This window comes from Sphaerodactylus townsendi, linkage group LG02 (assembly GCF_021028975.2).
Source record: "Sphaerodactylus townsendi isolate TG3544 linkage group LG02, MPM_Stown_v2.3, whole genome shotgun sequence".
In the NCBI taxonomy this organism is placed as follows: Eukaryota; Metazoa; Chordata; class Lepidosauria; order Squamata; family Sphaerodactylidae; genus Sphaerodactylus; species Sphaerodactylus townsendi.
In genome coordinates, this window is record NC_059426.1 from 175,078,032 (window position 1) to 175,100,624 (window position 22,593).

Genomic DNA, 22,593 nt, shown 5'->3' on the forward strand with positions numbered 1-22,593 from the left:
GCTCAGGCGGCAGAGCTGGGAATCAAACCCGGTTCCTCCAGATTAGATGCACGAGCTCTTCACCTCCTACGCCACTGCTGCTCATTGACAGAACAATGTCACATTTGACAAAAGCCTCTTAAAATTCTCTGGATGAGAGCACCTGCAATAAATAATGTGCTGCATTCCCTAAAATCTCAACATCATTACTACTTAGTAATTTTATTATACAACCTTTGGGAGAGATGTTACACATCGTTCGTGATAACAGAGCTTCTCTCAAGAGGTTATAATTCGGACAAGAACATAAAATATGTTCCAATGTTTCAACCGGGGATGGGCAATGTGGACATACCCTGTCTGAAAGGGACAAATTCCTGAACCGCCCTTGGACAAGCGCAGGGGAAAAGACATTACAGCTGGCTCTTGTAAGAACCCAACGTTGCCTGGGCTCATCAATCAGTAATAGATATGAGGCCATCTTGCTTTTTGGTACATGAGCAGTAGCACAACAGTCCCCAACTTTTTGAGCCTGTAGGCACCCTGGGAATTTTGCCATAGAGGGGCGGCCGCGGCTACAAAATGGCTGCCGCAGGAGGTAGATCCAAACACTCAGAGGAAGTCTACGTGAAGGGGAGAAGAGGAATAATTTAGAAAACACCGTAGGGCATAGGTGTCAAACTCACGGCCCTCCAGATGTTATGGACTACAGTTCCCATAACATCTGGAGGGCCGTGAGTTTGACACCTGTGCCGTAGGGAAAGAGCTTGGGATAACGGAACTAGGTTTTCAGTTTGTGTAAGACTAAAAAAGAATTTCTATGAAATGTTCTATAAAACTTAGTCAACCCCCCAAAGATTATGTACAATGTAGAAGTTAGTTTTCCCCCTTTATGCTGGAAATGCAACTGTAAAGTGGGCTCCTTTCTCCACATATAGCGGTTATGTAATCAAGCAAAAAATGTTTTGGACAAAGATTCACGGTTGTGGTGGGTTATCCGGGCTGTGTGGCCGTGGTCTGGTGGATCTTGTTCCTAACGTTTCGCTGGCATCTTCAGAGGTTTTATCACAGACAGAAGTGTGTTACAGATGCAGCTGAAACATTACGAGGATGATTGAAGGACTGGAGCACCTTCCTTATGAGGAGAGGCTGCAGCGTTTGGGGCTTTTTAGTTTGGAGAGGAGACGTCTGAGGGGGGATAGGATTGAAGTCTACAAAATTATGCATGGGGTAGAAAATGTTGACAGAGAGACATTTTTCTCTCTTTCCCACAATACTAGAACCAGGGGGCATCCATTGAAAATGCTGGAGGGAAGAATTAGGACTAATAAAAGGAAACACTTCTTCGCACAACGTGTGATTGGTGTTTGGAATCTGCTGCCACAGGAGGGGGTGACGGCCACTCACCTGGATAGCTTTAAAAGGGGCTTGGACAGATTTATGGCGGAGAAGTTGACCTATGGCTACCAATCTTGATCCTCCTTGATCTGAGATTGCAAATGCCTTAGCAGACCAGGTGCTCAGGAGCAGCAGCAGCAGAAGGCCATTGCTTTCACCTCCTGCAGGTGAGCTCCCAAAGGCACCTGGTGGGCCACTGCAAGTAGCAGAGAGCTGGACTCTGGTCTGATCCAGCAGGCTAGTTCTTATGTTCTTATGTTAGGAACCACATCTACCAGACCACGGCCACACAACCTGGAAAGTCCACAACCATCAGTTGAGTCTGGCCGTGAAAGCCTTCGACAATACAAAGATTCACGGGTTGATTGAATTAAAAACCGTGGTAGAGATTAGTTTTACCCCAGAAATATTTCTGTAATATGGTAAAAACAGGAAAGCAGAAACTTGACAAACTGTTATTATATATGACTAGCAGTAAAGCCCAATTTATGCTCACATAAAATGGGCTCTGAAGGGGGGGGGAAGGGCAGCACGTGGCAAACCACTGCAGCCCCAACGGGCCCAGCTTGGTGTTTAGGGCAGGGGGAGGGTAGCTGGGGACTGGCGATGGGCCAATCGCTGAACAGGATTCAGCTCCACACACGACTAACTGAATCCTGCACAGCGATTGGCTATGTGTGTCATTACAACAGGAGACCATTAAATGTTTAGATTACAGCTGCTGCCGGATGCTCAAATGTGGAAAGATCTGAGAATACCCTCATCAGAATTCTGGATATTCAAACTAACTGATTTTGCAGAAACGGATAAACTATCATCCTGGATAAGAAATCAAAGTTGGGACTCTTCACATAGAAACCTGGGAACCTCTCATATCTTAGTTTACAGTATGATATCCCTTATTACCAGTCTCAGGTTTTGTGGTATAAGCGGCGTGTAAACAAATCAGTTGGGAAATATTTGTTGATTAATCCAAACAGTTAAGCTGAACAGTAATGGAATTTTTGTTATTCCTTTGCTTAGAGGAGTAAGCAAAGTAAAGAGAACTGTTTCTAATAAGCTTTAAAAGCCCCAAAAAATCAGCAAAGAGAATTTAATTTCCATCTGGATGAAGCTTTCCAGTAAGTTTTTAGTTAAATTATGAAATATTTGTGTTTGGGTAAAGAGTTTGTTTTAATAAAAAGTGTCAATGTATGTCAATGGTGCTGAATTGGGCAATTTGTGCAGATGTAAATGGGAATCCACCTTCGGAGGTGGGCAGTATAAAAGTATTATTATTATTAAGGAACCACATCTGGTCTGCTAAGGCATTTGCAACCGCACCTGGTCTGCTAAGGCATTTGCAATCTCAGATCAAGGAGGATCAAGATTGGTAACCATACATCGACTTCTCCTCCATAAATCTGTCCAAGCCGCCCTGAGCCCTTCGGGGGAGGGTGGTTTATAAATATAATAAATAAATAAATAAATAAATAAATAAATAAATAAATAAATAAATAAATAAATAAATAAATAAATATAACAACAACAACAACAACAATTATTATTGTTGTTGTTGTTATTGTTAATTTCGCCATCCCAAAAACACTAGGGCAGCACTTGAAACATCTTTGAATTGACAAAATTAACATCTGTCAAATTCAGAAGGCAGCCCTGCTGGGATCCGCATGAATACTACGCCGATACATTACAACTTCGTCGGCCTCTGGGTGAGGCTCGAATTGTAATGAAGACCAACAACCAGCTAAAGATCTGGCAGCTGTGAAATCTACCATAATGATGATGATGGTGATGATGATGATGACGACGACGACGACGACGACGACGACAAAATTAACATCTGTCAAATTCAGAAGGCAGCCCTGCTGGGAACCGCACGAATACTACGCCGATACATTACAACTTCCTAGGCTTCTGGGTGAGGCTCGACTTGTAGGCCAACAACCAGCTAAAGATCTGGCAGCTGTGAAATCACCACCACCACCACCACCACCACCACCATCATCACCATCATCAAGAGATGAATAAAACAAACCCTGAGGGGGCAACTGCCATCGCAACGTTATTTTAATCTGCATAGCCATGGGGTGCCCACGGGCATGATGTTGGGGACCTTGGCATAGCATTTATATAGAGAGAGACTGAAAGAGGTTTCTCACCAAGGGAGCGTTTGGTTGCACTCCACCGCCACCACTCGAGGGTTGCCCGGGAGCAGGAAACATTCCTGGTGTGTCAGAGGGAAAGGTCCCTGAAGTGTTGTCAGATGAGCGTGGTTGGGGTGCCCCTCCACCGGATGCTGGAAATGCTGGCCATCCGGATGCTCCAGGATATGCGCCGGGTGCTCCAGGGTACCCGCCGGGTGCTCCAGGGTATGCACCAGGTGCTCCGGGGTACGCGCCAGGTGCTCCGGGGTACGCACCGGGTTGTCCGGGGTACGCACCGGGTTGTCCGGGATACGCGCCGGGTTGTCCGGGGTACGCGCCGGGTTGTCCGGGGTACGCGCCAGGGTATGCACCGGGGGGTGCCCCAGGCTGAGCTCCAGGCTGATTTCCCCAAGGGTTAGGTGGTGCATTTGGGTTCGGGTTGTTGGACCCACCCAAGGCATCTGACAGCTGCAAAAGAGACCAAAAGAGACAAAAAGCAATTAACGTCCACTCGTTTCTCATGAGCGCATGGCATCAGCTGAGTTGGTAGCAAAATGTAGGCTGGAACAGAAGTGCTTTCAACTGAAAACAAACCCAAGATTCTCCAAAGGCCCCATTACTTAAGAACATAAGAAAGAGCCTGCTGGATCAGACCAGAGTCCATCTAGTCTTACATATTACATATTACATAAATATTACATAAATATTACTGGGGTAAAACTAATCTCTACCACGGTTTTTAATTCAATCAACCCGTGAATCTTTGTATTGTCGAAGGCTTTCACGGCCAGACTCAACTGATGGTTGTGGACTTTCCAGGTTGTGTGGCCGTGGTCTGGTAGATGTGGTTCCTAACATAAGAACATAAGAACTAGCCTGCTGGATCAGACCAGAGTCCAGCACTCTGCTACTCGCAGTGGCCCACCAGGTGCCTTTGGGAGCTCACCTGCAGGAGGTGAAAGCAATGGCCTTCTGCGGCTCTTGCTCCCGATCACCTGGACTGTTAAGGCATTTGCAATCTGAGATCAAGGAGGATCAAGATTGGTAGCCATAGATCGACTTCTCTGCCATAATTCTGTCCAAGCCCCTTTTAATGCTATCCAGGTGAGTGGCCATCACCACCTCCTGTGGCAGCATATTCCAAACACCGATCACGCGTTGCGTGAAGAAATATTACCTCAACGTGTTGCGTGAAGAAATGTTACTTCAAAAATGCACTGAGGTGAGAACCAGATGAAGCCCGAAAAAACAATATGGTTCCCTCTCTCCTTAAAAGAAAAACCTCACCTGTTGCTTATTGAAATTGTTTTTTAATTAACTCCATCTAAACTGAAAAGGAAACACTTCTTCACGCAACGTGTGATTGGTGTTTGGAATATGCTGCCACAGGAGGTGGTGATGGCCACTCACCTGGATAGCTTTAAAAAGGGCTTGGACAGATTTATGGAGGAGAAGTCGATTTATGGCTACCAATCTTGATCCTCCTTGATCTGAGATTGCAAATGCCTTAACAGTCCAGGTGCTCGGGAGCAGCAGCAGCAGAAGGCCATTGCTTTCACATCCTGCATGTGAGCTCCCAAAGGCACCTGGTGGGCCACTGCGAGTAGCAGAGTGCTGGACTAGATGGACTCTGGTCTGATCCAGCTGGCTTGTTCTTATGTTCTTATGTTCTTATGCTGTTAGCTGTTCTATGGTATTTAACGTGTATAAATCATGTTTTTTCTAAATTGTTGTTAGCTGCCTCGAGTCACATTTGCTGCCCGAGTGACGGGATGGAAAATCGAAATATAAACAAAAAATAAACATTTTACAAATTTTCTTTTTACAAAATTCAACCTGCCAAGTGCCACTGGGCTTAAGAAACAGTCGCTTACCGAAAATCCGTCAGACATCTTCCTGAAAACGAAACAGAAAACGGGACCAGATCAGCGAAGCACCCTCACGTTGGATCCCACAGGCCAAACCCAGATCTCACTAGAAACAGAAATCAAGGCACAGAGTTAGTGCAGGGTGGTAGAAAGAGCATTCAAATTGTGCTTACTGTTTAGTCTGGAGAAGAGAAGGTGAAGGCCCTGTTTAAATATTTGAAGGGGTGTCGTGTTGAGGGAGCAAGCTTGCTTTTTGCTGCTCCAGAGACTAGGGCCCCTTCCGCACACGCAGAATAATGCATTTTCAAACCACTTTCACAACTGTTTGCAAGTGGATTTTGCTATTCCGCACAGCTTCAAAGAGCGTTGAAAGCAGTTTGAAAGTGCATTATTCTTATTAATTGCGGTTTTAACGGGGTTTAACGGGGTTTTATTGTAATTATTGTTTTATCATGTTGGGGGAGGGGCGGTATATAAAACCAACTATAAATGAATGAATGAATGAATGAATGAATGAATGAATGAATGAATGAATGAATGAATGAATGAATGAATGAATGAATGAATGTGCGGAAGGAGCCTAGGACACAAAGAAACTAGGGGAAAACAGATTCCACCTAAGCATTAGGAAGACCTTCCTGACTGTCAGGGCTGTTTGATAGAGGAATACGTAACCCTAACCCTAACCCTAAATGGTGGTGGAGTTTCCTTTAGAGGTTTTTAAACAAAGGTTGGATGACCACTGGTCAGGGGTGCTTTGATTGTGTGTTCCCGTATGGCGGGGGGTTGGACTAGATGGCCCTTGGGGTTTCTCTGATTCTATGAAATCTTCATCCAGCCGAGTATTTAACTGAGAATTAACTGGGAATTCCCCAGTTTCTTGTAAGCCTCCCTGGAGAACTTCAGGCCTGTGACTAGCCCAAGTTCACCCAGCAGGAATGTAGGAGTGCAGAAACACATCTGGTTCACCAGATAAGCCTCTGCCACTCAGGTGGAGGAGTGGGGAATCCAACCCAGTTGTCCAGATTAGAATCCACCTGCTCTTAACCACTACACCATGCTGGCTCAACGGGGTTGTTGCAAGGATCATGTGGAGGACGATGTATGCTCCCCTGAATGTCTTAGAAGGAAGGAGGGGTAGAAATGTATTGATTAGGTCAGTTAACAGGAGATGAGAATGTACAAATGTAGAAGAAGGAGGAGGAGGAGGAGTTTGGATTTATATCCCCCCTTTCTCTCCTGCAGGAGACTCAAAGGGGCTGACAATCTCCTTGCCCTTCCCCCCTCACAACAAACACCCTGTGAGGTGGGTGGGGCTGAGAGAGCTCCGAGAAGCTGTGACTAGCCCAAGGTCACCCAGCTGGCGTGTGTGGGAGTGTACAGGCTAATCTGTATTCCCCAGAGAAGCCTCCACAGCTCAGGCGGCAGAGCTGGGAATCAAACCCGGTTCCTCCAGATTAGATACACGAGCTCTTCACCTCCTACGCCACTGAGCACATTCCTAGAGGAGCAAGACATCCATTCCAGGTATTTCCAGAAAGGATATCACGCCATCACTGATGGCCGACCCCCATGTCCTCAACCCCATGTAGGAATCTCCCAGATCTCTAAGTGGTCAGCTCCGCCTCCTGCGGCAGCCATTTTGTGGTTAGCCCCACCCCCCACGGCAGCCATTTTGTGTCTATGCCCACCAATTCCAAAGGTGCCTGCAGTCTCAAAAAGGTTTGGGGACCCAAGGAGTGAACGACATAAAGTAAGGTGGACAAATTATCTGAGAAGGAAGCTTCCGGTGTTTCTGTCAGAAGACTGGGAAGAGAACTAGAGGACAAAACCGAGCTCCAGCTGCAGGAATCCCCAGTAAAAAGACTCTGAGACAGCTATAAAAAGACACCCACCCCACAAAGCCGGCTGCAGTCAAGAGGGGCCAGCAGGGTCTGACTCACAGCCGGGCAGTTTCCCACGAAGCAAAAAGGAACCCCACCCTCCGTAATAACAGCCATCTGCCGTGACGAGGGTGGAAGGAGAGGAGGAAGAAACTTAAGACATTTTGCATTGCCACCGGCCCAGGAAGTTTTTATTTGCATGTGGCTCCGCACACACGACAATACTCGTTTACCACAAATATTAAGAGCATAAAGCCAGAACGAGGTAAACATCAGCAACAAATCTCAAGGTCAAAGGTCGGAGCTACGCTTCCCTGGAAAAGGCCCAGGTGAAGGGGACAGGTAGGCGTTCCACAGGGAATGACGCCGGCCCTGGGGGATGTCCACCTGGTTTCCCCAGGGGTTAAAACCTGCTTTCCATTTAGTACAGCTTGTCGTTGAAGACAGTAGGGCTCCCGACCTCCACGTAGTAGCTGGAGATCGCCCTGCATTACACCGGATCTCCAAGGGACATAGATCGATTCTTCTGTGGGAAAATAGGAAGGTGACATGATGACATTACAGCCGTTAAAAGTTGTTAGAATATTTGGCATCTCTTGCGAGTCTTCCTAGAAGTTATTTCAAGAGCAAGGCCATTTGGGTTGTGTCTGTTAATGCTGGGCAGGTGAGCTGTTAATGCGTTGATTTGGGAGTCACCTTCATTGTCTGCACATTGTGGTGTAGTTCAGGGGTCGGCAACCTTTACCAGCCCGAGAGCCATTTGGACCCGTTTTCCACGGCCCCGAAGATCTACCGAGCCGGAGAGGCGGCTCCGCACGGAGCCACCTCCAGTTTGCTCCCTTCACTCATCTTTCCTGGAGGGACACGCCCACGCTGCCCTCCGACCTCCAGGCCACGAGGAGCCACAGTATAAGGCTGAAAGAGCCGCATGTGGCTCCGGAGCCGCGGGTTGCAGACCCCTGCACTGGACCAGGGGTCTGAAACCTACGGCTCTCCAGATGTCCATGGACTACAAATCCCATCAGCCCCTGTCAGCGTGGCCAATTGGCCCTGCGCTAGACAGAGCCTTCCACCAGGTTGGGATCAAGTCCAAAGAAGCCCTGTCCCTGAGTGGGGACAGCCAGACTGTTATTAGGGACCACCAGACAACTGTTATTTGATAAGTGCCTCTTTTCTGTTCCCTGCCAGTGCCTATAATTACCACGGGTATTTTGCAGCTGGTAGATCATTCCGTGATGTCAGACGACTGATGTCATGATGGTGCGCCCGCCACTGCTCTCAACCAGGGCTGGAGCTAGTGCACCCGGCGCCCCGCCCTGCCCTGCCACAACCCCGCCCACCACACCACACCCCGGAACGCCCCTGCCACACCACACCATGCCCTGAAACGCCCCTCCACTCACCTTTCCTTTCAGCACTGCTCTGGAGGGCTGGAGGGGACACGCCCACTCTACCCTCCAAGCCACGCGGAGCCACCGTATAAGGCTGAAAGAGCCGCATGAGGCTCCGGAGCCGCAGGTTGCAGACCCCTGGTATAGTTAGTACATGGGCCCAGGGGAAGGAGGAGGGCTGTGTGGGGGGACGGGGGACTAAATGGCTGTAGCCTGGGAATATTTGACCCCATATGTCCCCCTGGGCAGCATGCCCCTGCTTTGGAGGGTGTGCTCCGTGGAATTGTGTCCCACTGAGGCCTCCGTCCTCCCCAGGTTCAGCCCCCAAATCTCAAAGAGTTTTCCCACCTGGATCTGGAAACCCGACCCCTGCTTCCCCCCTCCCCCAGTGGCCAGGGGAGCTAGCAACCCGAGGGCAACCCAGCCTGCAGCTCATTTCAGCCAGCAGCTAAAAAATGTGCTGCCGATTAATTTCCTTCTGCGTGTTTTGCAAGTTCGTGCCAGGCTGAGTCAGCGCTTTGACACACATCCAAGGAACATGCCCCGTTTCCTCTCTTCGCTCGCTGGCACACAAAGAGCGCCGTTCTGCTAACAGGACTCTGCTAACAGACCGCGCAGGCTTTGCCCCTGGCCTGAATAAAGACCCATGCATGCAAAGAACACACCCTTTGCCTTCAGAAGAATTGCCGTGGCATCCAGTTCCAGAGAACGCAGGGCTGTTGTTCAGGACAGGGCAAACAGAGGTGTGATTTCCCTACAGCCGAGACGGGTTGTGTTCCAACTGTCTCTTCCCCAGTAATGATAAGAAGCAGTGGCGTAGTGGTTAAGAGCACGCGGACTCTAATCTGGAGAACCGGGTTCGATTCCCTGCTCTGCCACTTGAGCTGTGGAGGCTTGCCTGGTGAACCAGATTAGCTTGTGCACTCCAACACATGCCAGCTGGGTGACCTTGGGCGAGTCACAGTTCTTCAGAGCTCTCTCAGCCCCACCCACCTCACAGGGTGTTTATTGTGCGGGGGGGTGAGAAGGGAAGGGCAAGGAGATTGTAAGCCCCTTTGAGTCTCCTTACAGGAGAGAAAGGGGGGATATAAATCCAAACTCCTACTCCTCCTCTTCCTCCTCCTCTTTGGCACAGCAGGACAGCTGTCTCTCTCCCATATAGTTGACGGGGCAGAGGTCGGCAGTTATGGTTGGCAGTTCTGGGTTGGTAAATTGCTGGACATTTCCAGCTGGAGGGTGGGGTTTGGAGAGGAACAAAAATACAGGGGTCTGATGCCACCCTCCAAAGCAGTTGCTTTTCCTCACCCTTGTGCCATTTCTTTCCTGCAAGAAGTCCCTTTGAAACTGGAGTTGTAAGGTTGCCAGCCTTCTCTGCCATGCCCCCAGCGCTTTGGAAGGTCTGCCGGGTGCCAACAGAGGCAGGAGCACAGGCGCCGAGCTAAGACCATCCTCTGTACCCAGGCATACAGCTGCCCCCTTTCTTTGCCCCCTCCCTTACACTCCCTTTTTTTGCGCGGGGGGGGGGGATCTGCACCAGCTCTCTTATGGTTTGCAGATATTTTTATCATTGTATTTTGTATAATTTTTATAATGGTATTTTCTATCATTGTATTTTTTTAATTGTGTTTTTATGATGGTACTCAGATATGCATGGGGTAGAAAATGTCAACAGAGATAAATTTTTCTCTTTTTCATAATACTGAAACCAGGGGGCATCCATTGAAAATGCTGGGGGGAAGAATTAGGACTAATAAAAGGAAACACTTCTTCACACAACATGTGACTGGTGTTTGGAATATGCTGCCACAGGAGGTGGTGATGGCCGCTAACCTGGATAGCTTTAAAAGGGGCTTGGACAGATTGATGGAGGAGAAGTCGATCTATGGCTCCCAATCTTGATCCTCCTTGATCTCAGATTGCAAATGCCTTAGCAGACCAGGTGCTCAGGAGCAGCAGCAGCAGCAGCAGGCCATTGCTTTCACATCCTGCAGGTGAGCTCCCAAAGGCACCTGGTGGGCCACTGCGAGTAGCAGAGTGCTGGACTAGATGGACTCTGGTCTGATCCAGCAGGCTCGTTCTTATGTTCTTATGACTGACTGACTGACTGACTGTCAGGTAGTGGCTGGATATTTGCTGCTATGCTGTATCAATAGGAGTATAGGGTCTAGATCAAGGGATGTAATTGTAGCTCCCTATTCTGCATGGGTTAGACCTCACCTGGAATATTGTGTGCAGTTCTGGGCACCGCAATTCAAGAAGGATATTGTCAAGCTGGAACGGGGCCAAAGGAGGGCAACCAAAATGGTCAAAGGTCTGGAATCCGTGCCCTACGAGGGGAGACTTAGGGACCTGGGGATGTTTAGTTTGGTGAAGAGAAGGTGAAGAGGTGACATGATAGCCATGTTTAGATATTGGAAGGGGTGTCATGTTGGCGAGGGAGCAAGCTTGTTTTCTGCGGCTCCAGAGACTAGGACCAGGAGTGATGGGTTCAAGGTGAAGGAAAAGAGAGTCCACCTAAACATCAGGAAAAACTTCCTGACAGTAAGGGCTGTTCAACAGTGGAATGCACTACCTCGGAGTGTGGTGGAGTCTCTTTCTTTGGAGGTTTTTAAAGAGAGGCTGGATGAACATATGTCGGGAGTGCTTTGATTGTGTGTTCCTGCATGGCAGGGGGCTGGACTGGATGGCCCTTGGGGGTCTCTTCCAACTCTATGATTCTGTGATTTTTGAGACACTAGTTATCAGTCCCCCCTGGATTAAAAATGGCTATTTTGGAGGCTGGGCTGTATGGCCTCACATCCTTGCCGAGGAACCGCGCCCTTCTCTAGCCCCACCTCCCAAATCTTCAAGTGTTTCCCAACCCAGACTTGGCAACTCTCCCCTTTCTGTTTTTGTGTTGCTGGGAATCAGGCTGGGCCGTCTAATCCAGCTCGCATTGTTCCCGCATGGGAGGCGCACATCTTTTGCAGCATTGGTGGTAAAAGACGATAAAGAAAAAGATGCCGTTGCGAGGCGGGCCCACCCGGAGGGCGAGCTCTGACTCACCTGTGCCGTGTTTACCCAAGCATCAAAGCATCAAAAGAGCAGCTCTGAATCACGCCTCGAAGGCCGGTCACTGGGGCTCAGAGTCCCCCGCAGGTTGAGCCAACAAACCCCCCCACCCCCGTGACTTTGGTTTGATGGTCACACCCTGCAGCCATGAGTTCCTTCAGTCGATTAAGCAGCGCGTGAAGAGGAATTGTCTTTTCCCTCTCCTTTTTGTGCCTGTCAGTCAGCTTCACGGTTGACGTGACTTTCTGGTATTTTTGTGCGTGCGAAAGGGAGAGAGAAATGAACCTGATGGCTCGCCTCCCTCGGGAGTTGTCGATCTCCAGGTGGGGTCTGGAGATCTGGAATTCCCAAGGGATCTCCAGACAACAGAAATCGGTTCCCCTAAGAACTAGCCAGCTGGATCAGACCAGAGTCCATCTAGTCCAGCACTCTGCTACTCGCAGTGGCCCACCAGGTGCCTTTGGGAGCTCACAGGCAGGAGGTGAAAGCAAGGGCCTTCTGCTGCTCCCGAGCACTGGTCTGTTAAGGCATTTGCAATCTCAGATCAAAGAGGATCAAGATTGGTAGCCATAGATCGACTTCTCCTCCATAAATCTGTCCAAGCCCCTTTTAAAGCTATCCAGGTGAGTGGCCATCACCACCTCCTGTGGCAGCAGATTCCAAACACCCATCACACGTTGCGTGAAGAAGTGTTTCCTTGTATTAGTCCTAATTCTTCCCCCCAGCATTTTCAATGGATGCCCTCTGGTTCTAGTATGGTGAGAAAGAGAGAACAATGTCTCTCTGTCAACGTTTTCTACCCCCTGCATAATTTTATAGACTTCAAATTTAATAATTTGAAGTTATTTACACAACAACCCAGCGCAAACTTCTAAAAGTGCCCCAACAGCAGCTAGACATAACAACATAATCTTATAGACCCTAGAGCAGGGGTCAGCAACCTGCGGCTCTCCAGATCTCCATGGACTACAATTCCCATCAGCCCCTGCCAGCATGACCAATTGGAACAGATTTTCTTAGTCTGAAGATCCCACGTCATGCCTGCTGGCCTCCACAATTTTGTTTCAACTTCTCCTCAAAATTAAAAAAGCCCCACATGTCAAAGTTTTGCTCCCGAGGAAAACGTACCAATCTCTCGATTGTTTTTGTGACCCTTTTCTGTACCTTCTCTTGGCCTAACCTACCTTACAGGATTGTTGTGGGAATAAAAAGAGAGAGGAAACTCTGAAGAGGAAAAAAAAACCTCTTTGAAAATAGGATGGAACGCAATTCAAGAAACTGTCAAGTGAAGGCGCTGAAGGAGTTAGCTGCTGTTGGGGCACTTTTAGAAGTTTGCGCTGGGTTGTTGTGTAAATAACTACTTTTCTTTCGCCAGAGGGCTGTTATTGCTTAAGAATTATGCTCTGCTGGGTATTGTTTTCCTTCGGCTTGCCTGGACTAGCCCCAGCGACATGTTGAGAGAGCTTTGTGTAGAAAACCAAACGCCTTCAAGGGGAATCCATAGAATTACCCAGAGAGCTCCTTCGCTTTCCTAAAATAGCAGTATTTTGAGGCATCCTCAACAAGGCGTTTTTGAATCTCACTGTTCAGGGAACCAGAATCATAGAGTTGGAAGAGACCCCTAAGGGCCATCGAGTCCAATCCCCTGCCATGCAGGAACACACAATCAGAGCACTCCAGATGTATGTTCGTCCAGCCTCCATCCAACCTCCAAAGAAGGAGACTCCACAACTCTCCGAGGCAGTGAATTCCATTGTCCAAAAGCCCTGACAGTCAGGAAACTTTTCCTGATGTTTAGGTGGAAACTCTTTGCCTTCACTTTGAATCCATGACTCCTGGTCCTAGTCTCTGGAGCAGCAGAAAACGAGCTTGCTCCCTCACCAACATGACATCCCTTCAAATATCATGTCGCCTCTTCACCTTCTCTTCACCATCATGTCGCTATCATGTCGCCTCTCCCTAAGGCTCTCCTCGTAGGGCATGGATTCCAGACCTTTTACCCTTTTGGTTGCCCTCCTCTGGACCCGTTCCAGCATGTCAATATCCTTCTGTGTGCCCTGGGATTCACCCGAAAACATTTTGTGGCTCAAAATAAAATGTTTTCAGAACCTAAGGGGACCAAGACCGAACTCCATGGAGGAAATGTTTTATTTCCTGCCTCAAAAACATTTTAGAAGGTTTGTGCGGAAAGGGCCAACTTCTCCCACTCTGCTCTGTCCCCGGAGAAGTGCCAGAATCTCTGGCCGATCTGGCCTGGAAGAAAATCTTCCCTGACCCCATAGTGGCCATCGGCATTACCCTCCTGGGCATGGAAGAAGGGACTGCAGGAGTCTAGCAATGACTCAACCCTTCTTGCCCACCCTGCTTGGGAACTGCCTACATTCATAGTGAGTCACAGAGTCAGCGTTGCTGTCAGATGATCATCTCGCCTTCAAAACCTCCCAAGGAGGAGGGGCCACCATCTCCCGAGGTCCCCTTTCGTTCACTGGGAAAGTTTCCAGCGGGCCCAGTAGGACCACTGGTGGTATTTAACAACCCCTAGGTGGGACCTGAGGTTCTCCTTGAATTTCAACCATCTCCACGCCACAGAGACTAGTTTCCTGTAGGAAATGGCAGCTTTGGCGGGAGAAATCCCTGACATTACATCTCTGAAGTGTATAGTGTCTAGATTGAGGGACGTGTCCAGTTCTGGTCACCACATCTCAAAAAGGATATTGAGGAGATAGAAAAAGTGCAGAGAAGGGCAACGAGGATGATTGAGGGACTGGTGCACCTTCCCTATGAGGAGAGGCTGCAGCGTTTGGGACTCTTTAGTTTGGAGAGGAGACGTCTGAGGGGGGATATGATTGAAGTCTATAAAATTATGCATGGGGTAGAGAAATTTTTCTCTCTTTCTCACAATGCTAGAACCAGGGGGCATGCTGGGGGGAAGAATTAGGACTAATAAAAGGCGCAACGTGTGATTGGTGTTTGGAATATGCTGCCACAGGAGGTGGTGATGGCCACTAACCTGGATAGCTTGAAAAAGGGCTTGGACAGATTTATGGAGGAGAAGTCGATTTCCCTGAACAGTGAGATTCAAAAAGGAGCAACAGTCGCAGAAGGCCATTGCTTTCACAGCCTGCACGTGAGCTCCCAAAGGCACCTGGAGGGCCACTGTGAGTAGCAGAGAGCTGAACTAGATGGACTCTGGTCTGATCAAGCTGGCTTGTTCTTATGTTCTTATGTAATTGTACCTCTCTATTCTGCATTGGTTAGACCTCACCTGGAATATTGTGTACAGTTCTGGGCACCACAATTCAAGAAGGATATTGACAAGGATATTCTCCCATCATTTCAATGGCTCACTGGGATTCTACAGACAAATATATAATTTATTAACTACACAATGATATGTTCAACAATTCTATGCTCTTATACAAACAGTCATAAATGTGCAGTCACTCTATACTTATAATACACTTATAAGTGTATTCCAACACTGTACATATACTTGATATATTTCTTATTAATGTGAATTATGATGCTTTTGTAAGTATGGTTTGTCTACAGGTTGTAGTATCGTCTCATAATTATTGCCCAATAAATAAACATAATAATTATATTGTTATCAAACCATCTTAAATTTGTCTAATTCCATAGTTATTGCCACAGTTCCCTAAATTTGTTTCATGTATTCAATGCTATAAATTTATCTTGGATGTGTTCGGTAATCCGTATTTACATTCTTTACGTAGGATCCATTTAATGTATTATCAGTCCTTCTATTAATATGTATAAACTCTTAAATGTTGCATATTCCAAACATGGATGAGGGCTGTTCGACAGTGGAGTGCGCTACCTCGGAGTGTGGTGGAGTCTTCTTCTTTGGAGGTTTTTAAGGAGAGGCTGGATGGCCATCTGTCAGGAGTGCTTTGATTGTGTGTTCCTGCATGGCATGGGGTTGGACTGGATGGCCCTTTGAGGTCTCTTCCAACTCTGTGATCCTATGATCAGCTCCCTCCCCTCCGCAAACCCTTGCTTTTCCAGTTGTCGGCCATCAAATCTCCAGAAACTTCTCAACCGAGAGCTGGCAACACTCAACGGCTCTCCCATTAACTGGGATTGATCTAGAGGCATCTTGGCTTAGCTCCATTGGACGCCAAATAAATTTCCCAGTTCCTCACCTGATCCTGAAGCTACCTGATTTGTTGAGGCCAAAATGCACTGTTACGTATCAAAGCAGATATCATTTGGCACATAAATGCCCTTAAAAGAAGAAGAGTTTGGATTTATATCCCCCCTTTCTCTCCTGCAGGAGACTCAAAGGGGCTGACAAACTCCTTGCCCTTCCCCCCTCACAACAAACACCCTGTGAGGTAGGTGGGGCTGAGAGAGCTCCGAGAAGCTGTGACTAGCCCAAGGACACCCAGCTGGCGTGTGTGGGAGTGCCCAGGCTAATCTGAATTCCCCAGATAAGCCTCCACAGCTCAGGCGGCAGAGCTGGGAATCAAACCCGGTTCCTCCAGATTAGATACACGAGCTCTTAACCTCCTACGCCACTGCTGCTAGAGTTGGAAGATACCCCCAAGGGCCATCCAGTCCAACCCCCTGCAATGCAGGAACACACAATCAAAGCACTCCTGACAGATGGCCATCCAGCCTCTCTTTAAAAACCTCCAAAGAAGGAGACTCCACCACACTCCGAGGCAGTGAATTCCACTGTCGAACAGCCCTGACAATCAGAAGTTCTTCCTGATGTTTAGGTGGAATCTCTTTTCCTTCACCTTGAACCCATTATTCCTGGTCCTGGTCTCTGAGGCAGAAGAAAACAAGTTTGCTCCCTCTCCGACATGGCATCCCTTCAAATATCTAAACGTGGCTATCATGTCACCCCCTTAACCTTTGCTTCTCCAGACTAAACATCCCCAGCTTCCTAAGCCTCTCCTCGTAAGTAGGGCATGGACTCCAGACCTTTTACCATTTTTGTTAAAAGGTGGAACGGGAAGGGCTAAAATCTGGAGCTGGCAGGATTCAAGATTTTCTTAAGTCATGGCAAAAGTGTGTGTGTTTCCGAGTTATGCAAAAGAACTTCATCTTGGAACTACGCCAGTATGCAAAAATCTGTGTTTGGGTAGTTTGACATTTCCGCCCCATACACAGACAGCAAGACCTATGCGCCACATTTTTACCCCAAGAAGCTCAGAGAGACATAGTCCTTGCCTCTTCTGTTTTATGTCTTTGTGGGGAATCCCTAGATGTCGTCCTTGTTGAAGGGAAGAGGGACGGATATTGCATCCAGCAAGAATAAGAACTCTACGCCAGTGATGGCAAACCTTTTCGAGACCGAGTGCCCAAATTGCTACCCAAAACCCACTTATTTCTCGCAAAGTGCCAACACGGCAATTTAACCTGAACACTGAGGTTTTAGTTTAGAAAAAACGGTTGGCTCCGAGGCATGCGTTACTCGGGAGTAAGCTTGGTGGTAGTCGGTGACTTTGCTTTGAAGCAACCGTGCAACTCTTCCAATGGGGGAATCAGGACCCTAGGACGGCTTACTCAGAAGCAAGCCCCATTGCCAGCAACTGAGCTTACTCTCAGGTAAAGGATCGCACTTTAGTTCTTCACATGAAAATCAGTGGGGTTTAACAGCGCTTAACAGGGTTACCTACACTGCTTCCCCAAAACTAGGTCTTAGGTTTAATGCTAATATTCAAGCCCAGAGACCCAGGCCAGCCTAGATGTGTGGGGGGGGGGGGGACTCTGTTTGTGCGTGCCCACAGAGAGGGCTCTGAGTGCCACCTGTGGCACCCGTGCTGTAGGTTCGCCACCACTGCTCTACGCCATCGAGCCTAAATCACTAAATATAAGTATCTGGCAACAGCTAGTCTATCAAAGGGATTTTCTTAATTATGACTAACCCCCCCCCAAAAAAAATAGTTCCTCCCTCCACCAAGTCTCACTGGGGGGGGGGAGAGACAGGCGTCTGTATCATGCCACACCTCCACCTGAAATGAAACCTCTGGCTGAAATCCCAGGTGGGTTGCAAAATGTAGGTGGGTCTGGACGAAATGCACCTGCGCGCCAACTTTCCTGCAGGGCGGGCTGGCCGCCAATCAGTTCAGAAGCCCCAGCCCATCTGCAGGTGCATTTTGGTTTTCCACTCAGGTGCATTTTAAAGAGTTGGATTTCAATGCGCTGCCGAATGGGAGAAAGAACTTCTCTGCACCGATTTCCCATGCACCCCTTGGGCACCAACTCCCAGCAACTCCAACTTCCCCTCCAAATCCAGCCCCAAAAGCCACCCCTCCGGGAAGGCTTGTGGCTCCACCCCCTATCCAGACAGAACAGCGAGAACGCCTTCAAACCACAAGACTTGTGGAACTCCCTGCTACAAGACGCGCTGCCAGCCGCAAAGGATTTCAAAGAGGGTGGGACCAATTTATAGAGCAAAGACCAATTCATCATTGGCTGTTAGCTGCAAGAATGGAATGGCGCCTCTATGTTCAGAATGCACCTGATTGGCGGAGGATGGCAGCCGTCAGCAAAAGAGGGCGCCTGATTGTCCACTGTTGGAAGTCGTGGGATGCTGGGATAGATGGACCAATGGTCTAATGCAGCAGTCCAGTAGATATGCTCTGTTCTAATGGCTATGGTCGGACACATGCGCTCAGTTTTATGGCCTTTTCCACCAAAAGACCTAAGTAGAATTGTAACTTCATCCGCCGCATACTAGACCATCTTTGTTTTAGCATGCTCCAGTTAGAGTTATAATTTTACTTAGATCTTTCGGTGGGAGGAAGAAGAAGAAGAAGAAGAAGAAGAAGAAGAAGAAGAAGAAGAAGAAGAAGAAGAAGAAGAAGAAGAAGAAGAAGAAGAAGAAGAAGAAGAAGAAGGAGGAGGAGGAGGAGGAGGAGGAGGAGGAGGAGGAGGAGGAGGAGTTTGGATTTATATCTCCCCTTTCTCTCCTGCAGGAGACTCAAAGGGGCTCACAAACTCCTTTCCCTTCCCCCTTGACAACAATCACCCTGTGAGGTAGGTGGGGCTGAGAGAGCTCTGAGAAGCTGTGACTAGCCCAAGGTCACCCAGCTGGCGTGTGTGGGAGTGCACAGGCTAATCTGAATTCCCCAGATAAGCCTCCACAGCTCAGATGGCAGAGCAGGGAATCAAACCCGGTTCCTCCAGATTATTATTATTATTATTATTATTATTATTATTATTATTATTATTATTATTATTATTATTATTATTATTATTATTATTATTATTATTATATTTAATATACCACCCTATCTCTGGGGGGCTCAGGGTGGTGCACAACATAAAAACATCATATATAAAATCATCACAGTATTGTTATCATAAATAAATATTAGAGTACACCTGCTCTTAACCACTACGCCACTGCTGCCCGGCAGAGATCTGTAAACTGGACGGCCACAGCATAGACACAGCCCTGTTGCAACTTTGCCCAACAGCCGCCCAAAGTACACGGGACACGGGCAAAATCACAAAGGCCAATTCTGCTCCCCCCCTCCCTGCCTCCCCCCCCAGAAACATCCCACCCAAATCAGACCTAAAAACTCCCTTTCATCTTTCCCCACCTTTCTGAGGATTGGCTTTGAAAGGAATGTGTGAATCCCACACCAGTGCGGGTGACTGCATTTTCCAACTAGGAGGAGACTCCGGGACGCCTTACTCTAGCACAAAAGTTTGTGTGTCTGCGCTCACTTCGTTAGACACATCGAAGGGTCTACGGCTAAAAGTGCAAATATATTGGAATTAAAATTTTAATTTGTATACTGTCCTCCCCCGGAGGGCTCAGGGCGGTGAACAACATCATAACACAGAGCAATAAGTCATAACAATACAGCAGAACTAATCGCAACATCAGCAATAAGACAGTCTATCAAGAAACCCTTCACAATAATCCAGTATCAATTTGTATCGCCCGTCTCACCCCTTTAAATAGACAAATTAATTCTGCCGTCTGTGCATAATTCCCTGCTGCTACGTCTGCCCGTCTCATTCCTTCCTGCGCTGTGTTTTGCATTTTGCCGAGCTGGCAGCAATCGGGAGCGTTTCTCAAGCGCTTGAGAAATGAACTGGTTTCCATTTGGACTGAAATCCCGTTTGCTACCACCCTGTTGTGACATTCTCATCTTTCTGTGGGGCATATCTTAGCTATGGGTCGCCATCTGTATTAGCTATGAGTGTTAATTGTTTTATCTATTGTTTATCTGGTGTGCTGATGGTTATGTTTTAATTTTTTAGAAGAAGCAAGCCTTCATTGGCATAGACAACAGTACAACAGTAATAAAAACCAGATTAAAACAGATTGAAAAGCATATACAATACAGGTCGAAGGAAATCTACTGGCGTTTAGTAATTTCCAGGAGAAAGTCTGCCACTATCGTACAGAGAGAAGGATCAGGGTTGTCCAACAAGTAGTGTAATCTAATTAAATCGGGGAGATGGGGTCAATGTAAAGGAGTGAGATTCACATACTTGGATCTGATTTCCTTGAATCTGAGACAGTGTAGTAATTGGTGGGCCAGAGAGTCAACTGAGCCATCCTTACATGGGCACAGTCTTTTAGCCTTTTCTTGCTTGTTAAATCTGCCATGTAACAAGGCAGAAGGCATAACATTAAACCTGGCGAGCATTATGGCTCTCCTTTGAACAGGGTTTATTAAGCAATACAGATAGTGTGCCAAGTGGGAGAGATGTTTTAATTTGAACATATTGGTATTTATTGCGGTTTTATAGTGTTTTATGGAAATTATTTGTTACACCGCCCAGAGCCCTTTGGGGATGGGCAGTATATCAAGCCCAATAAACAAACAAACAAATAAATATAAAACTGGCTCTCCGCCCCCCTCCTCTCTAACTTGCCGCTGCAGGTCCAGTTTCTCGCAAGGAAGGAGTTTTCCTTCATCGTTTCTCTGCTCCGTTCAGGGCACTCAAAGCAGCAACTGGTTGCCTGCCCCCACAACAACCCTGCAAGGTAGGCTAGGCTGAGCAGCTGGCCAAAGTTTGCCCAGTCGACTTGCAGGTCACCCAGAAAAAACTGATCTCAAATGTTATCTCTGGAGCTCTAACCACTAGCTCCAGGGCTGCCAGCACTGGGTTGGGAAATCCCTGGGTGTTTGGGGCGGAGCCTGTGAGAGCAGGTTTTAAGGAGGGGGACAATCAGCAGGGATGCAAGTATACCCAGCACGGTGTAATGGTTAAAAGCAGCAGACTCTAATCTGGAGAACCGGGTTCGATTCTCCACTTCTCCACATGAGCGACGGACTCTCATCTGGGGAACTGGATCTGTTTCCTTGCTCCTCCACATGAAGCCTGCTGGGTGACCTTGGGCCAGTCACAGTTCTCTCAGAACTCTCTCAGCCCCACCTACCTCACAAGGGGTCTGTTGTGGGGAGAGAGGAAGGGAAGGAGTTTGTAAGCTGCTTTGAGGCACCTTAAAGGTAGAGAAAAGCGGGGTATAAATCCAAACTCCTCCTCTTCCCTTCTTTTTCCCCTCCAGAGTTGCCCTCTTCTGAAGGGAAACTGACCCCCATAGTTTGGGATTTCCAGGGGTCTCCAGGCTCCCCCCAGAGGTGAGAAAGCCCAGATCCCCCTTCTGACCCCCAGTTATCCCGGGAAAAGAGCGACCCTGCTCCGCAATCCACTTAACGCAAACCCCCTTCCACACATGCAGAATAATGCAGTTTCAATTCAATTTCACAACTGTTTGCAAGTGGATTTCGCTATTCCGCACAGCTGCAAAGTGGATTGAAAGTGCATTATTCTGCATGTGCGGAAGGGGGTTTGCGTTAAGTGGATTGCAGAGCAGGATCGCTCTTTTGCGGGGTAACTGGGGGTCAGAAGGGGGATCTGGGCTTTCTCACCTCTGGGGGGAGCCTGGAGACCCCTGGAAATCCGTTATCGTCCCCCCCCCCACCATTCAAAACCCTACCCTCCTTCCCACCCCATGGGGAAGAGGAGGACCCATTGCCCCGCCGCGAGGGAGGGATCTTCCCCACTCGGTTCCGTCGAGCAACCTGTTGAGTGGGGGCAGGTCGCCCCGGGGCAGCCAAGCGCTCAGTGGCGGAGGGCACCCATCCGGGGTAAACTACCCCGCACTTACCACGCTTTGGAGGCGATCGGCTTTGCAGGGGGGTCTTTCCCTGTCTGGCGCCCCCCCACCACCACGGGAATGTCCCCAGGGAAGGAGACCCCCCCCCCTGCAGGGAAGGATGCAGGCAGGCATGCGCGACCCCCCACCGGGGTAAGGGGGGGGGGGCTTACCTGGGCAGATCTCGAGGGAGTCGCAGCAGGGAGTCGAACCTGGGACGCAGCAGTCGCAGCAGCAGCAGCAGCAGCAGCACAAGAGCCAGCTGGGCGAGGCCGTCCGGGAAGCTCTTATGCAAGACCGTCGAAGGGCCGGGACCGCCCCCCGGCTGGCTGCGAGTCCCGCCCCGCCTCGGCAGCCCCGCTCCGGCTCCACTCCTCCCCGCCCCGGAGGGCGAGGCTGCCCCCACCCCCGAGCACCTGGCGTCACCCACGCCGGCCCTCTCCCACCCAGGGGCACCCTGGGGGCTCCCAACTTTTCAACTAACGTCTCTCCGCAAACGCATGGCCGCCAGGAATGAAGCTGGTCGGTGCAGGCTAGACGGAGTCGAACCTCCATGGTCAGGAGCAGTCAGGACAGGACCATGCTGGGGGACAAAAGGCGGAGAGGCTGGCTGGAGAATCCCCCGGGGTCTGATCCGGGCAGGCTGCCTCCAGCTCCGGGTTCTTAAATTCAATCGGTGCAGTCACAAGGGAGCATTGCCTGTTGAATGTCTGCCTGCTTTGTTAGTTAAGGCACTAGAACTATGAGAAGAAGAAGAAGAAGAAGAAGAAGAAGAAG

General features: G+C 48.7%; 1 protein-coding gene across 1 annotated transcript in view; it reads right to left on the minus strand.

Annotated features, from left to right (window-relative positions):
* The window catches only part of LGALS3 (galectin 3), a 31,048-nt gene extending 8,896 nt beyond the window's left edge, over nt 1-22,152 (minus strand). The window contains exons 1-3 of the mRNA XM_048485983.1: nt 21,990-22,152; nt 5,396-5,495; nt 3,537-3,989 (exon numbers count right to left, since the gene is read on the minus strand). Coding sequence (XP_048341940.1) covers nt 3,537-3,989; nt 5,396-5,413 — 471 coding nt within the window. The 5' untranslated portion in view covers nt 5,414-5,495; nt 21,990-22,152. The remainder of the gene's footprint in view (nt 1-3,536; nt 3,990-5,395; nt 5,496-21,989) is intronic.
* Nucleotides 22,153-22,593: the final 441 nt, after the last annotated feature.